Here is a 16624-nt window from a genome sequence, read left to right on the forward strand (position 1 = left end):
ATTGTTGAAAAAGTGCATTTCTGTGATTCAACTCCCTTTTGACTCCATCTTGGAGCTGGCTTCAGCAACAAAGCTGTTAAAATGCTGCTTGTCAACTTGAATAATAATAATACACATGTGACATGAATGTATAATATCTGATACATATGCAGGCTGTCCACCATGTGGGTTTCATTTAACCTCTCATTAACTCCTCCCACCAGGTCTCCCAGTGCGTCCAAGACAACTGCGCTCAAATCACACCTGCTTTCCTACAGAAATTAATTTGTTAAGATAATAGATACCATACTTCACCATATTTGTTGTACATTTTTTACTTTACATTACTGTAGTACAGTTGCATTGACAATGCAAAATGTTGTTTTACATTGGAACTGTAACAATACGTGAGCTGAGAATACCTTTTTTTACAAACTTAAAAACATCTGAAAATGTAAACCTTTAAATACATTTCACAAAACTATAAACAAATGCACTTTTTTTTTACAGTCAGACCAACAAACATTATAAAGTTATGTAAAATACAAGATTTAAAGCTTGAACTAAATTACAACAAGAAAATAATAACTATATTTAAATCCACTGAAATGAATCTACAGAATCTACAGAAAAAGAAAAAAACACTTGAAAAGATTGGCACCAAAGATGGCAACAAAATAATACAATAGCAAAAGCATTATTATATTACATCTTCTCAATAATGATAATTCATACAATTCATACAAATTCATACTCGCAGCATGACATTCATCTTTGAGAAATTGATCTGGATAAAGAAGTTTCTTAAAAAGCACTCTTGCACATTGACATAAAAACAAATTATCGAAAAGAATACATACAAATGTTTAATGCTCAGCATAATTTGAGCAGCAGCATTTTTTTTCAATAGAATGCAGCATGTGAATGCATTTTGTATAATTTCTCACCCAGTTAACAAAAGAACTGAGGTTGTGGTGTCTATGGTGATATTGTAACCTTTTTTGAAAAAGCACAAGATTACACAAGTTATGTTTATAGAAAGGTGCATAGATGGAAGTTAAAAAAATGCAGCGTCAAGATGACACTTTTTACAAAAATATCACTAAAGCAACATCTCATTATGTGAAGTCGTTGCTAATCCAGTTCTTGGTTCTGTTTTGCTGTTAAGAGAACATTGTACAGCAGCTTGTTTCAATTCATTATTACAACTGAAAATGTTTGATCATACAAGGCTCTTGTGCAAATGTAACATTTCCATAAAACAGCTCACGCTAGAACGTTCTTTTACCCACATAAACGATATACAATTTACACATGGAAGAATTTCACATTATAATTACTCAAATTAACCTCCATTAGTTACATCATTATTTCACCTGATGAGCTTTGCAGAATGCAGGCAACTTGCCCACCATCACAGAGAGACCCAGGCTAAATTCCCAGCAGCAATGCCTCCAGCTTAGCCGGGCGCTCCACCGAAAACAATTGACAGTGATTGTGGGTGGGAAGCCGGCAAAGGATCAAGTCCTTGTCGCTGCAATAGGGACCCCTGTTGGGTGGTAAATGGTGCATTTACACCTTTAGCACCTTTATCCAAAGCGCGTTATAGCGTACATTCACCCATTCACACACAGGAGGAAACATACAAGTCATGCTTAGGGGTTCAGTGTCTTGCTCAAGTACACTAACCTAGAGGGAGTTGGGATCGAACCGGGAACCGATTCCCAGGCATCCGCTCTACCCCCTGAGCCACTGCTGCCCCCTAGGGGTGGTCAGAGTGCCTATTTAGCGAGGAGAGAACACCAATCTCCTGGTGACACTCCTCACTGTCAGGAGAAAATAATGTGTATCAGTGGAAGTGATGGGTCGTTCATGATCGATTCGTTCAAAAGAACTAGTTCATTGCCGTGAACGAGCTCGTTCACTTCCTGAAACTGTTACGTTCACGCTATCGTTCATGCCCCCCATCCCCTCACCCCGCACACAGGACGAGAGGGCGGGCTGTACGCGCGACGTAATAATAACACTCCCGTGATAGTGTTTTTCACTCGAAAATAGCGCTACTGAACGAGAACGTGAACAAATCATTTGAACGAATCATTGCCGTGAACGAAATCGTTCTTTCACTGAAATGAATGTTTTTTCCCACCACTAGTGGAGGTACAGTATGTGGTTTTCTACACTCTCCCCAGACCAACAGTGGGGGAGGTGGGCAACAGGAACCACTGCACAGCTTGGGACTTAGCACCAATTAAATTAACCCCCCATGCTACTCAGCCCTTGTCTGCATACTGCTACATTGCATAGTCCCCGCAAATCAGTAGGCTTTTTCAATACACATAAGAAAATGACTTTGGCGTTGAACACAGTAGGACATCTGGATGTTATACGTTACATGTTAAAGTTGGCATCAGAAGAATTGTAACGATACAAAAAACATAATAAAACTAGATCTTGTATCAGTGTTTGGCCTTCCAGAAGGCTTCAATATAGTACAATATGTGTAAATGAATATGTTATATAGACTTTTTCATGCATTGCAATCTAATCTGTACAGAATAATGTATATGGATAGCACTTTTAACATTTGTGTCATCGTAAATGTGGAAAAATGGGACAGTTTAAAATGTACCATTCGGTGAACCAGTCGGTGTACACATTTGACATGTACTTGAATGTTAAAATGTCACACCCCCAGGAGATATAATTTTGTATTTTTCCACATTTACCATAGCATTATGTAGTGAATGGGTCCAGATTCCAGACACGTGGAGTAATTGCAGCTTCTGCCCTATGGAGTGAACAGCCTAAATTAGTGAAGTTTTCAAAATATGAAAACATTTAGCTTAAAGAGAGTTCCCAAGATATTCAACCTAGGACATCTCGATTAAAGAAATGTGTGATGACCCTTTTCCAATCTGCTTGTGGCTCCTTGTGTGTGTTTTTCCTGTTCCTGTGTAGGAGTTCTTTAAGCTGGTTTGTGACAAAATTGGGCCTCATCCGGGATAAGCGGATGAGCTGAATCATGACAAATGTTAAGTAATAATTGCCACTCAAAAAAAGAGTGTATCTAAAAAAAAAATTGGACTATTACAAAAACAAACACTGTTAAACACTGTCACCTATGGCATGGTTAGGAGGTTGTGTTCAGGAAACAAAAACACTTTTGGATGTTTAAAATCACTGTCATTCACAGAGTTTCTCACTTCCAGCTCTGACAGGAACTCAAGTTCTATCACTTTCTTTCTTTCGGTATTTCCACTCCTAGCTTTTCCATTAAAGCTGAAATTAAAGTTCCTTTTAAGGTTCAATTACTGTAAAAAATGCAGTACTTTAATGCTTCTGTTCTGTCATCTTTTAAGCCCGGTTTGCATTATTCTATATTCCCGACAACCCATCTCTTCTTTTCAAATGTCAAGCATAACCAGCAAGTATTCTTAATGCCATTTCAACAATAAATAAAGAATACACTGTAGTGACACACTACGTTCCTATAATTCCAACTCTCACACTTCGACCTCACTGTGAGTCATCTCCATCTTGACATAAAGGGGCAGAGGGTCCATTGTGGCTTTGGTCCACTTCCGTCATGGTGGTTATGGGGGTCATGGGGGTCTCACATTTGTCGTCTGTGCTGACGAGGCTGTACTGACCGATCTCCATGTCTCTGGAGGGTTGCTTCAACCTGCTCCTCAAGGTGTGGTGGATGAAACCCACAGGAACAGGCATCATGGCAAATACGATCAACAGAGAAAGGACAGCTAGAGCCCAGCCTGGATACTCCAGAGTCACCTCAGATGCCTGGAGACGAACATACGGCATATGAACATGAGCTCTCGTCTCATTCATACAAAACTAAACTATACTATGATGAATGAAATAATGGCAGCAGCTGTTACGTCAACAGTCATGTCAACGAAAGGCAGTAAAGTGAAAAACATCACAATCTGAGTTGAAAGATTAATGGATGGATGATTTTATTTTGTCATTGAACAACAAAATTATCTTGATGGCATCAATCCAATGCAAAAGGAGCGACAGAAGGCGTAGATGTTAGTATCAGCATAGGTACTAATAAATAGACAATAAAAAAGTCAGTGTACTGTATCAGTGATATATGTTGTATTATACCAGAGATTGTGTGCAATGCATGAATGTGTGAAGTGCTCATTTAGGCTGGGCACCAAAATCAAATGCAATCAATCAGTCAGTCAGTCAGTCCATTTTGAGTTAAATCATCATCCGTGTTCTTACCTGCTCTTCATTCCAGGCCCTGTACGTGGGCCGTTGGATGAACATGCGGATCAAGCTGGCTCCAAGCAGTCCCAACATGGCCAGCAGGCACACATACTTCCACAGGTATTTGTAAATGACACTGGGCCGCCAGCCCAGCATTACTTCGATGTCATCAAGGAACCTTTTCAAGCACACAGAGTGGTGGATGTTTAGAGCAGTAGGAAATTGTGGCACAAGTTCACCCAATACATCTAATAATGATCCGAATTGATCAGCGACATGGTGTCAAAGAGTTTTACAACACAACATGTTATGCATTTAGTGAATTGTGCTTATCCAGATGGACTTACAATAAGAGGCCTAGAAGATTACAGGCTGCAAAATGTTAGGTGAGCAATAGACAGAGCTAAAACATGGCCAATATTCCTGTGGTCCAATAACAACAATGTAAAGAGAGACAGGGGAACAGGAGCGAACAAGTATGTGGTATGTAGAAGGATTTCCCTCCCCGAATTCTCACCTATCAGCTCCATACATCCAAGAGACACTGAACGTCTCAAACACCACGACCATGATAAGAGGCAGAGTGGCTGAGTAGTCGTCAAACATCATCACAAAATAGTTCCCACAGCGCTGGGTGAAGACCAGTCCGATCACAAAGCCAAGAATGCAGCTGAACACTGTGACACAAGAATATACAAACAGAACCGTTAAACCACATGAACCCTATAATCCCTATGCTGAGCATGTCATAATAGATGAACATTTTGTGAAAATAGGTGAACATTTGGCAAAAATACCCGATCTACAAGCTGTAAACACGTCACAACGCAGCGCGTTGTGACGTGTTTGGAGTCAAAATGTTTACCTGTGAGTTTGGTCTTGTTCCTGGCCAGAACTTTGAAGTTGTCCGTGAGGGGGGCAAGGATGCCCTCCATGGTGCCAAACATGGTGCTGAGGCCCAGGTTGAGCAGCATGAGGAAGAACAGCGCTGACCAGAAGGGGCTGCCAGGCAGGAGTGATATGGCCTCAGTGAAGACAATGAAGGCCAGACCGGTCCCCTCCACACCCTACAGATAAAGCAGGTCAACCAAGAGCACAACACACTTGAGAGAGAAGCATGCATATCGAATGTCTACAACTTCAGTTGCGTTTTTTCCCCAATTGTCAATTTCCACATTTTGCTCTAACGTCATGGTTTCTTTTTTTTTTTTTTTTTACAGTGTAGAGCGACAGAAGATTGACTGAGGGCAGAGAGGGCGGTTAGGACATCATGTAACACAGATCCCCAGCCAGGATTGACCTGGGGACCTTGCGATTGTGTGGTGGTGGTCTGAACAGCTACAATACCTGCACTAGTGTGTCCTATTAATCGTATTCACCCATTACATTAAACAAACATAAGCGAGTAAGCCACTGTTACAAATCAAGATGAATGCCACTCTGAGAATCCATCTTTACCGTCTGCATCTCTGCTTCCATGTCGCAGTCCGTGAGTGAGCCATTGAAATTCATGCCGTTTTGTTTGAACCAAGACCTGTAGTCCTCCAGGGCCACAGAACTGGGGTCAGTGAAGGCAGGTGCGCTCGTGTAGTCCACACCACCGTTCGATAACAGCCCAGGCAGCTTTTTCATATTGCTGAGAACGACAAAAAGGGGTAACTTTATGCAAACAGGTTAGTGGTGAGAAGTGAAAACACAGACCTGCTAGAGGGGTTGGTAGGTATATGCTCCCTGGGTAGAAGGCTGCTGGCTACACTGTGTCATTATGACATCATAGACCTGTGCATGTCTGTTTTGCAACATCAAAGCAATTATTTCTTTGAGGCAAAAAAAACTACATTTTTAACATAGAATTTCAGTCCAGACCAGCTCCAGCTGCACTTAATCCTGCATCCAGCTGCTTCACTACAAATGCATCAATGTCTCCTACTGTACTTTTATTTCTGTCAAGTTGCTTCTCGTGCTTTAAGTGAGTGTGTAGAGAGACAGGAAACAGAGGGCAGAGAGGGTGAAAGACGTGGATACAGCTGGGATCAATCAGAGTCATTGCAACTATAATGGTTAGTGAGGTGACCATATTATGGTCACCACACTAACCAAACACCAACCGATACGTCCCGATATCACGATATGATTAATGTTTAAATTAGAAAGTTCTAACACATACACACCTGGCTACACATTCCATGGCCTTGTTCTTGGCGCGGAATCCAAGCACAGCAAACACAACAAGGGTGGCCAGCACCGAGGTGAGGAAGTTGATGAAGGAGACTGTGTAGGCATCACGGTGGCAGTTATTATTCTTAGGATTGTAGGAGGAGTAGGCAATGACGGATCCAAAGCCCAGGCCAAGAGCAAAGAAAACCTGTGTAGCTGCTTGCCGCCACACCTGCACGTCAGCCCAGATCTCCAACTGTGGATGATTGGAACAACCGATGTGTCAGGGTAATCTCCACGACAAAACAAACAAACAAGTCATATGCATGAAACGGTATTACATCAATGTGGTATGAACTTTAAGGACAGTTCTGTGAATACAAACAGGTTTCTCCCTGGGTTAGAAGCAAGGTATGAGTCATAGGTCATCTGCAATATCTTCACCTAGCTAAATGTACAACTTTGTGGGCAGAAGATGAATTTCCAGGGATATGTATCTACCAGAGCAGAACTGGCAGACCTGCTAGCATTATTAATAACAGCATTTTCTACTTTTTTCAGTAGAGACTGAGGATAATCTCCCAAGTTTTGTTGATAAAACTGGGTGGAAGCCTGAAAGGACATACTTTGTCAAAGTTAAACTGTTTGGTTTGTCTGTCCGTTTGTTTGTCTGTCTTGTCCTTTTCTTTATTGTCAAGTGATTACTATTATTATTATTATTCTTTTTTTTGTCTTGTCATTTGTCTTGTTATGACCTTGGTGGGAGGGTGGGGGATTGGGGGAATAAGATGTCATACAAAATGTCATGTTCTTGTATTTTTGCCTGCAACATAAGGAAAAATAAAAAACAAAGTGTTTTAAAAAAAAAAAAATGGGTGGAAGCTATTAAGAGTTGAAAAAGAGAGAACTGTACTACTGTTGTTGTGTACCGACCTTGGGGTAGAACATGTAGGTGATACCTTCAAGGGCTCCGTCCAGCAGTAGCCCTCTGATAAGGAAACACAGTAGCACCACATATGGGAAGATGGAGGAGAAATACATGACCTGAAAAAATAGAGTGGGGATTAATACTCTGACAAGGAGAGAAAGACATTTTGAGAATTACAACTTTAGGGTAGAGGAGTTGCCCAGCTGCTGAGACCCAAACAACATTGCATCTCTTGGAATAGTGGTTCTGGTTCAAAATGGTCACATTTGAAGCTGAAGACTTTATGACATAGTATGCTGTGGTAGAATCCAAATGTTCCAGTCCTCTTCCAACTCTCATGATAATGTACTTGAGTTTCAGTCACATAGTACTGCCATTCTTGAGGGAAAAGTTCAAAAGGCAATTTTTCACCTAGTATTTTCCAACAGCTTATCTTATCTTTGAAGGTCCCTGATCCACATGGGTGTCTGTAGTGCAGCCTGAATGGTCAAATGTTTATCCAAAATAAATGATTATTCCCTCAAGCCGGCAATGCTATCTGGAAGTTGAGTATATCATGAGAAGTCGAGGGAACCTTGTAAGGATATCATATGGCTGCCATAGCAAGCCATAGCAACTGCATGGTTCAACAGAATGTTTTGTAAAGCTGATAATGATAAATGCACCCTGGTAAAAACTACTTACTAAAAGTTGCAGAATTGTCTGATCTCCCAGTGACAATTCATTGAATGGGTCAGCTGCAACAGAGCTATGTGTGTTTGTGTGTGAGCATGTGTGTGGGGGGTGTCAATGACATTCCTGAAATACCCAGAACCGTGGGAACCCTGATTTACTAAGTTAAGCATATGACAAGGCTTACTGTAAGTCTACCTGGGAAGACCTATACATTGCTAGCTTATGAGCACCCCTTGCAATTTTGCACCCTTTAACCCTCGGATGAATTAAACCATAATCTGCACAACCCCATTATTGTATGCTGAATATTAAAGGGGGCCTTTAATAAACCAAGCGTTGTGAATTCTATAATTTTATTGGATATGTGTCGAGAGCTTGTGTGGGAAATCGCCACTAGCCTACGTGAAACTCACTGAAAGGCGTCCTTTCACGTATAGGCTGATGGTGATTTTACAGCAGGAGCTCTCAATACAGAACACAATAAAAGAAGTGTTATTTTCACGTCCTCCTCACGATAGAACATTGTGGATTGGATTCAAGTTAAATATTGTCCCCCTTTTTAAAGGCCAGTCCACACCAATGCAACTCCTTGCAACTGCCATTTGGGATAATGGTTGCAAGGAGTTGCATGTTGCAAGGAGTTGCGTCGCGAATCATTGGTGTGGACTGGCCTTAAGAGTCCAGTGTGGTAATACCAGTTTTATATGACTTGCTTATAATTATCCACCTTCCCAGTTCTTTTCCAAAGTTTAACAGGATGTGCTTTTAATTTAGGCAAATTGCCTTTTTGACCAACATGAGCAAAAACACACATCTGTGACTGTGAACTAACAATTGATGAGTCAAGACACTTCAATAAACTACAGGAAGTGTGATGTGTAAACAGAGCTCAAGGGAGAGGCAAGCAGCTAAATCAACATGTAGCCTGCATAACAAACATGCCACAGTATTTCAATGTAGCATTCCACCATATGTAAGAAACACAGGATGGTGAACATCATGCAATATTTTTGACATACTGAGGACGTTTTATCAACTGACACACTGCTGTCAATCTATCTGTGACACACACAGACTCAGGGGCTGGAAGGCACATATAGAGATGATTGATTGTTTGTTGACAGACCAAGGACAAACTGGTCACCAGTCCACACCTTCCTTTACACAGCCAATATGAGCCACCAGACTCCGAGTGAAACACTGAGACGAGACACAGCCAAAAATAGTCCCACACCAGTCAGTGAGTCAGTCAAGGCTGGGATGCTTTAAAAGCACTAACTCAGCTTGGAACTGATCTGGAAAGGCTTCAACCAAGCTAAAGCGTTTCCACCCCCCTGGCCGTTATATGGAGATTCAGATGTTTTTAGAAAACAAGACGGGTCTAATAATGGCGTGGCTTCCATGTGGATCTCGGATGTTATGTTGATGACGTCATATTGACACTGTGACATATCACATATTGACTTCCAAATATGGTTATTATTATTAAAAGTTAAATATTTCAGTATAGAAACTGAAGAAAAGAATAAGTGAGGATTTACTTTCTTGGCCTACTGGCAGTGTGCAAAATTGTCAAAAGACATTTAAAGGTTAAATATTTCTTAAAATATAAAACTGAAAAGTAATCAGTGGCTCTTCCTTTCTGCTAGCATCGCCGCCACGGCCCCGATCCCGAAGAAAAGGATGAGGATTAAACTGATGATCGTCCTGTTTTTGTACATTCAATAATAAATTGTTGACAGTAAAAAATAAATGAAAAAAAAGTAACCAGTCAATCATTAATCAGCGCAGTGGGTTTGCGAGATTAGCCCTGTACTCGTAAAACACAGAAAGACACACACACAGACCCTCTTCAGTTCCACGCTATAAAAAGTGCTGCAGACAATTCCTTCTCCAGTGTTGTCCAACTTAGTGCCATCGAGGGAATATAGGCTTTCATTCCGACTAAAGTTTGCTCTGCTGACTTCAGTTATTCTGAAGTTTGGCTGGATTGAAAACCACCGTATGAAATGCTTAAAGGACGACTTCACTAATTTTCAACCTGAATTCATTTAATAGGACCTCACAAACACAATTTTTTTATTTAGGTTATTAATGCAAGAACAATGGCTTCCATTATAACACTCTCCAGGAATATAAAGTCTGTAGTTTCTTTCTATTATCTTTGATTCCCCATCGAAGCGGGTTTCTGAACAGTCCACAACCCTCCTCTGAGACACAGACCAAGTAGACAAAAAAATTACTATATTATCATGAGCATTAGTGAGGACCAATTATATAAAGATAGGTTGAAAATGGGTGAAGTCGTCCTTTAATGCTCTATGCTCTTCACCAGACAGTGCATCTGGCCTGAGAAGTGAAAACAGACCTTTGAGAATCAGCTGCCAAGGCTGGTCAGACAAGTTACCTTAGCAGATGTCTTGATACCCTTAAACATCCCCAGGCACACGATGGTCCAGGCAGCCAGCAGGCTGCAGGTGCTATAAACGTTGAACTGTCCAGTCTCTTCGATGGAATCTGTGATGTCAAGGGCCTTCCGGTACCAGAAATATGTAGTGGGTGAGCTGGCTTCACATTCCTTAACTGTAAGTTAAAGAAAATAACAAAGAGAGACATTTATTTTCTTGTAGCACTTTGGGGTTTACTGTACTGCTGAATTGATACTGAAAATAAACTATCGTAGCATGTTAACACAAATAGAGGTAGATCTCAACCACATGTATAATAATGCTTTTAATTGCCTGAGACATGTCTCAGAGTCAGCTACTATAAACAACAAGCATGCAAACTGATTAGGGTTGAAAAAGGTGAGACAGGTGCGTGAGCAGGGAAAATACAGACCCGCTAGGGGGGTCCGGGGGTACAGTAGGGCCTCTGGAGTAAAAAGCTGCTATCTACACTGTGTCATTATGACGTCACAGACTTGTGCTTGTCAGTTTTGCAATGTGCCATCAAAGCCTGACTGCCCTTATTTATATAGTTTATTTCTTTGTAGCAGTGAATGCAACTTGCATGAATTTTCTTTTCTTTTTTTTACAGTATTTTCTTAAAAACATCCCATATGCTGTCATTTAACTTCAATTTCAACCTCTAATTTCAGTCCAGCTCCAGATGCACTTAACCCCTGCATCCAGCTACTTCACTACCTACCTACCAATGATGCATTATTTCTCCGAATTTACTGGATTCCACTTTTGTCGACAGTCGATTAACATGCATCCACACGCATCACTTTTATGCGTAAATAGTCACAGAAAGAAAGTCTATGATTTCACAATGACAGTGTAGCTACCAGCCTTCTATGCAGTTCAACGACCTATCCCTGGACACCTCTAGGCATGCATCACACTATCGGCATGTATAACTCTCATTTTGAGTAGGCACGTATTCCTATGTTATATTTTACTACTATCCCCAACAATTTATCATTGGATGTGCACAAATCACGTGCCGGTAGGTTACCTACTCGTTTCAAAAAAGCAAATTTCGCCAAAACATGACAAGTTTGCATATGAGAAACAATCAAAAGCTACATGTTTTGTTAAATTAGGTGTGCTGAGGAGGTACCTGTTAAGTTTCCATGTTCAGGACACTTTTCCCAAGGCAGAGGGTACTGAAATGAGCTCCCGAGGTAGAAGATGCTCCATCCGATGATAACATTGTAGTAGAGGGCCACAAAGGAACATACCTGTGGGCATGGCAGAACATGAGCAGGCTCCATGGAAGCTTAATGGTCATCCATCCATTACATTCAAATATGTGGCACTCAACCAGTTGTATGTGGAAACCTAATTTGCCTTTCCAAGAAGTCAGGACCACATTCTTACATAATTCCACAAATCTCCATTAAAGTTGGTCTCCGTCCATAACCCAAATGATGGGAGCCAAGCCATTGGTTGAGAAACACTGACCTAGACTATTTACTCGTGCATAATTGTGCCCTCAGACGACACATTATTTCCCAACGTTACCATGTCTACACAGTCTCAGATGTAATATGTAATATGATATCCTGAAAGTAAGAATAATCTTGTTTGTTGATGTTGGTTATGTTTCTTTTACATATTTCTGTTATTATACCGGACTAGATGTATTAATTTCCCATAAAATCTTAACCTTTAAGGGTAAGACTTCTGCCAACTGCCAAGGTAACTTGTCTGACAAGCCTGGGCAGCTGGCACTCAAAGGTGTGTTTTGATTATTAGAGTGGGTGTACTGGTACAAAGTGTAGAGCAGTAATCATTTCAAGCAAGAATATGGAGGTTTTCAATCAAACTAAACACCACACCTAGGGTTGGCAAACAGCACTGGTGGTCACAACACATTTATTGACCACATCCACAAACAAATTGGACTTGGGGGACAATAAGCATGTTCAGCTTACCACACAGCTGGAGTAGCCAATTCCAGCGAGCCTGGGGGAGATGTACTTCCACACTCCGATGCTGCCCTGTCGGATGGACTGCCCGGCCGCCAGCTCCAGGAAGAACAATGGAATTCCCACAATCAGCATCATTAGCACATATAGGAGGAGGAAAGCTCCTGATCAGAGACGATAAAAGATGTTAATAAAACATTGATAACTGAAGTGGGTCATGCTTATGGGTACCTTTGTGGGTGTACAGTATTTGTATATGTGCTTTGGTGCTGCTCTCTTGTACGTCACTATGCTTTTATTTAAAAGAAAGAAATATCACAAACTAACTCCCTGGCCACTACAAGGGTTGGCATGGCAACTAAGGAGCATGACAAACCTTTATGGAAATAAACAGCATGTCTGTCTTTGACCAATTGGATTGCTTGGCTTAAACTACCCAATGGATAATAAAAGAGATTTTTTATTTTATGACCCATAGACATTAATTTGACCGTAAGAACATGTGACATCTACAGAGACGGTCACAAATCCAAGACACCACAAATGGCCATACGGCCATTGCTGGTGAAGGTTTCAGGAGTGCATATGGAATGTAAGCTTATCATAAACACAATAATCACCATTGTTTAGTTCATATCATCACTGACTGTCTTCCATCCTATGTTCAAGGGCATTTGGGGAGAACAAAACTTCAGCTTCCCCCCAGGGGATTTATTTTGTATGTGTCGGAGTTTGATTATTAATTATTTATCGGCTTGAGTACTTATATATACAGATGTTCAAATGAATATACCAGTACACACAATTACACACAAAAGACAGATAATGTTCAAATTTTACAATACGCACAGTTACACACAAGACAGACACAAAAAACAGAAGCATAGCTGGAATTAGAGATTGCAAGTGCTACTTCTCTGTGCGGTTAAAATGTGTCCAAATTGAGGCAGCCAGTTGACCTGATTTCTATCAAACTGACAGTATACATTGCTTTTTCACTGTCTTCATAGCTGATAGGTGAGCGGCAGAGTACAAGAAACTAGGCTGTTGTTGGCCATTCAACTGATCTGAACATGCACTAATTGACACGGCTGCGTCCTCACCTCCTCCGTTTTGATGGCACAAATATGGAAACCTCCACACATTGCCGAGCCCGACACTGAATCCAACCTGTGCCAGGAAATATTCTACTTTACTGTTCCATCCATCTCTAGCAGGGGGCTCTGATGTCTCCACCTGACCGCTGCCCTCTGGAGCAGAGCCAGTCACCTCTGACCCTGGCATGCCATTGCCAATCCTGTCATCGTCACTGGGCAAGGGCTGCTTCTCTTCCATCTAAGGTAGAGGATACATACAAATTAACACCACATCATGTCATTTTGCCAGATAAAGCAACTGATTGGCTGGAATCTGGACATAAGCAAGATAGTAAAAGAAAAAAGGTGATGCATTTATCCTGCATCTTCTCTGCACAGTTTACATACAACAAAAAGAGCCCTCCACCCTCCACTCAAAGGACCCCAATGGAAACAAGCCATAGTGCTTTCTTGGGTTTAAAATCCTAATAGCAGACATTGTATTGAACTACTTTCCTGTGCTTTTTTTTGCAAACTGCTAATAAAGTATTCAATCAATCAATCAATCAGCAGCAACATAGATGTGGCAAAGCAAGTTAAATTCAGTGGTGGAAAAAGTACTCAGATTTTTTACTTAAGTAAAGTATCAATACCACAATGTAAACATAGTCTGTTACAAGTAAAAGTTCGGTATTCCGAATTTACTTGAGTAAAAGTACCAAAGCATTGGCATGAAAATGTACTTAAAGTACAGACATTTTCAAAATGTTTAAAAATCGTTTGAAAATAGCAGATCTACAAGCTCACAATGGGTTGTGAGTTTGTAGTTCTGCTATTTTCAAACAGCCGAAGTATAGGCATGAATTCATGCCTATACTTCGGTAGGTTACTTAAGTAGGTTAATGCATGTTTTGTAATAATAATCAAAATCTACAAAGTAACTAGTAACTAACGTTTTCAAATAATTGTAGTGGAGTAAAAGTACAATATTTGCCTCTGAGATGTAGTGGAGTAGAAGTAAAAGTATTGAATATTATTATATTAGAAATACTACAGTAAAGTAAAAAATACTTCAAAAGTGTACTTAAGTACAATACTTGAGAGTAAATGCACTTAGTTACTTTCCACCACTGGTTAAATTCGTCATGAAAGTACCCCTACCCTGTATGAGACTTTCCCACATAAAATGCACAAAATACAGACGGGTAAATAAAACAATACCAAGCGGTGCTGAGATGCTCTCACCTGATTACGTGGGTTAATTAAAAAGTATCGAACCAACAGTAAAAGACACGTGGATGTCTTCAGTATTCTGTTCTTGTGTTCGATCAGATTATATCAGGAAGAACATGTGCTGCAATGTCGCGCCGAATCTTATCAGATCAGAAACGTTCAGGCACAGCGCGCCTTCCTTTGTTATCCACACGTGTCACTGTGTATCGATACTCATGCGTGGGCCATGCAGCGTGGAATCAGCGTAAAGATAGGAATCTAGTAATGATGAATGAACTGTTATCATACTGTTCTCACATCTGACTGAGACATGCCGCCGTGGATGGGTGGTGTTTCTTTCTTCCGCATGATGCAATGATGAATGAACACCGACTCCTCCCCTCGCATAGTAGCTTAAAAATGGGTTTAAACTGAATGAGAGTCGCTCATCTTGTTGACATGACTTCTGCCCGGCTTTAATGTAAAAAATAATAAATAGCCTACAACACGTGGCAATAACTTCATTTTCCTTCTTCCTTTGTTTCGACTACTCTTTTAATTGAATAACAGTAATACAGAGACTGGTGTAACACTTTATGCTTATCACTATGGGTGCGTTCGGAAATACAGCACTGAGCGCACTGGCCAATACAAACTAATAGGCGAGTGTGCTCCGGTGCGCAATTTCCGAACGCACCCTATGTATCAGTGATCATATTTGTTAATAGGATTTTCTTTTAATCCTAATAGTAATATTCCTCTGCGGCAGTAAAAATATGCGAATTGCGGTTATAATCACTTTTATTTATTTATTTTCTTGGTTTGGTTATAGGCTTTGATATACAAGTCACATAGGCGCTCGGGTCTGCCACGTAAGCCTCTAGACAATTACAGCACCAGCCCCATAAAATGTGTTATAAACAATAGCTACAATTACATTAGACATTTGTCAGCATGTCAGTAATGTCATGCATTCAACAACGAATGTGATAAATACCTTTACGCATCAAATTCTATAGATTCTTCTTCTAAAGTTTTCTCTTCAAATGTCCTCAGTGACACACAAGCCAAAGTCAAACATGCCAGTGCTGTGTACACTGACTGACTCCTCCTATGTTCCACCCATGTCTTCTACATCCTATCAGTGAATATTTTGAAATTTGATCTGCACATGCCCAAATAAACTGACATACAGTACTACATACTACTGTATACAGTACTGTAACAGTAGACCTATTCGAACCCCTTGAGCTAAAAAGTTTGGGATACACTGGGCTATAGCCTATTAGGCTGGCTACTACTGTAGCCCAGTCCTTTTTATACAGCTCACACAAGAGGCAATCAATCCCCACTTGGGCAACAAAGGGGATATTGGGTTTATGAGCTTCAGGCCGTGCTACTTTAACTGTCAAGCAGACAGCAGTCAGTGTTCGGCCTATATACCCGACACAACTTAAGGGTCCTAGTTTCTCAATGGAAGACTTCCAACCACTGCGGGTATCATACAGTTTGGTTTAAATGTTTTATTCATTCAAATAAGTTCCGGATTGCAGCTTTAACGACACCTTGTGGCTTGTAGATGCATGTTCGCGCGCAGCTCTATGTGCAGAAATCCCAGGTATCAAGGCTGCAGATTGCCCAATAGTAGGGGGTACTAAGCACAAAAAATGGCCAAATCGTTACGCGGCGGATAAAAGCATGAAATTTGATACAGATGTCCCTTGGGTCATCCTAAAACATCCTAGAAGGGGTGCCCAAAAAAATCTTAAACAGGAAGTGACTTATGGACAAAATTCAAAATGGCCACCTAAACTGTTGACCGTTGACTCAAAAGACACCAAAAGAATCTCCAAAAAGCATAAAATTTGGCACATATGTCCCTTGGGTCATCCTAAGACATCCTAGAAGGGGTGCCCAAAGGAATCTGAGACAGGAAGTGAGTTATTGACTAAATTGAAAATGGCCGCCTAGTGTTGTCGA

The 16624-nt window shown here is 40.7% G+C and overlaps 1 protein-coding gene across 2 annotated transcripts; it reads right to left on the bottom strand.

Moving 5' to 3' along the window:
- Positions 1-1838: 1838 nt before the first annotated feature.
- LOC308104885 (sodium-dependent neutral amino acid transporter B(0)AT2-like) lies at positions 1839-15713 on the bottom strand. 2 transcript variants are annotated; one of them, XM_080455482.1, is made up of 12 exons: positions 15642-15713; positions 13460-13691; positions 12363-12520; positions 11546-11666; positions 10386-10561; positions 7309-7419; positions 6390-6631; positions 5677-5854; positions 5084-5285; positions 4736-4895; positions 4234-4396; positions 1839-3780 (listed from the first exon to the last, which is right to left on the bottom strand). In XM_080455482.1, exons 2-12 carry the CDS (start codon positions 13689-13691, stop codon positions 3499-3501), a joined length of 2025 nt encoding a protein of 674 aa, XP_080311608.1. In that variant the 5' UTR covers positions 15642-15713; the 3' UTR covers positions 1839-3498. The 2 variants fall into 2 exon arrangements, with proteins under 2 accessions (XP_080311608.1, XP_080311609.1); XM_080455483.1 differs by lacking the exon at positions 15642-15713 and adding an exon at positions 14678-14995.
- Positions 15714-16624: the final 911 nt, after the last annotated feature.

The sequence above is a fragment of the Gymnoscopelus braueri genome (genome assembly GCF_963280865.1).
Source record: "Gymnoscopelus braueri genome assembly, chromosome: 17".
Lineage (NCBI taxonomy): Eukaryota > Metazoa > Chordata > Actinopteri > Myctophiformes > Myctophidae > Gymnoscopelus > Gymnoscopelus braueri.

Excerpts from the sequence above, each read along its gene's own strand:
- LOC308104885 (XM_080455482.1), bottom strand. The coding sequence starts at position 13,691 with ATGGAAGAGAAGCAGCCCTTGCCCAGTGACGATGACAGGATTGGCAAT. Across the intron at positions 4,896-5,083 it reads GAACAAGACCAAACTCACAG|TGTTCAGCTGCATTCTTGGC; the intron begins GTAAACATTTTG and ends CTTGTGTCACAG. Across the intron at positions 4,397-4,735 it reads TGGATGTATGGAGCTGATAG|GTTCCTTGATGACATCGAAG; the intron begins GTGAGAATTCGG and ends GTGCTTGAAAAG.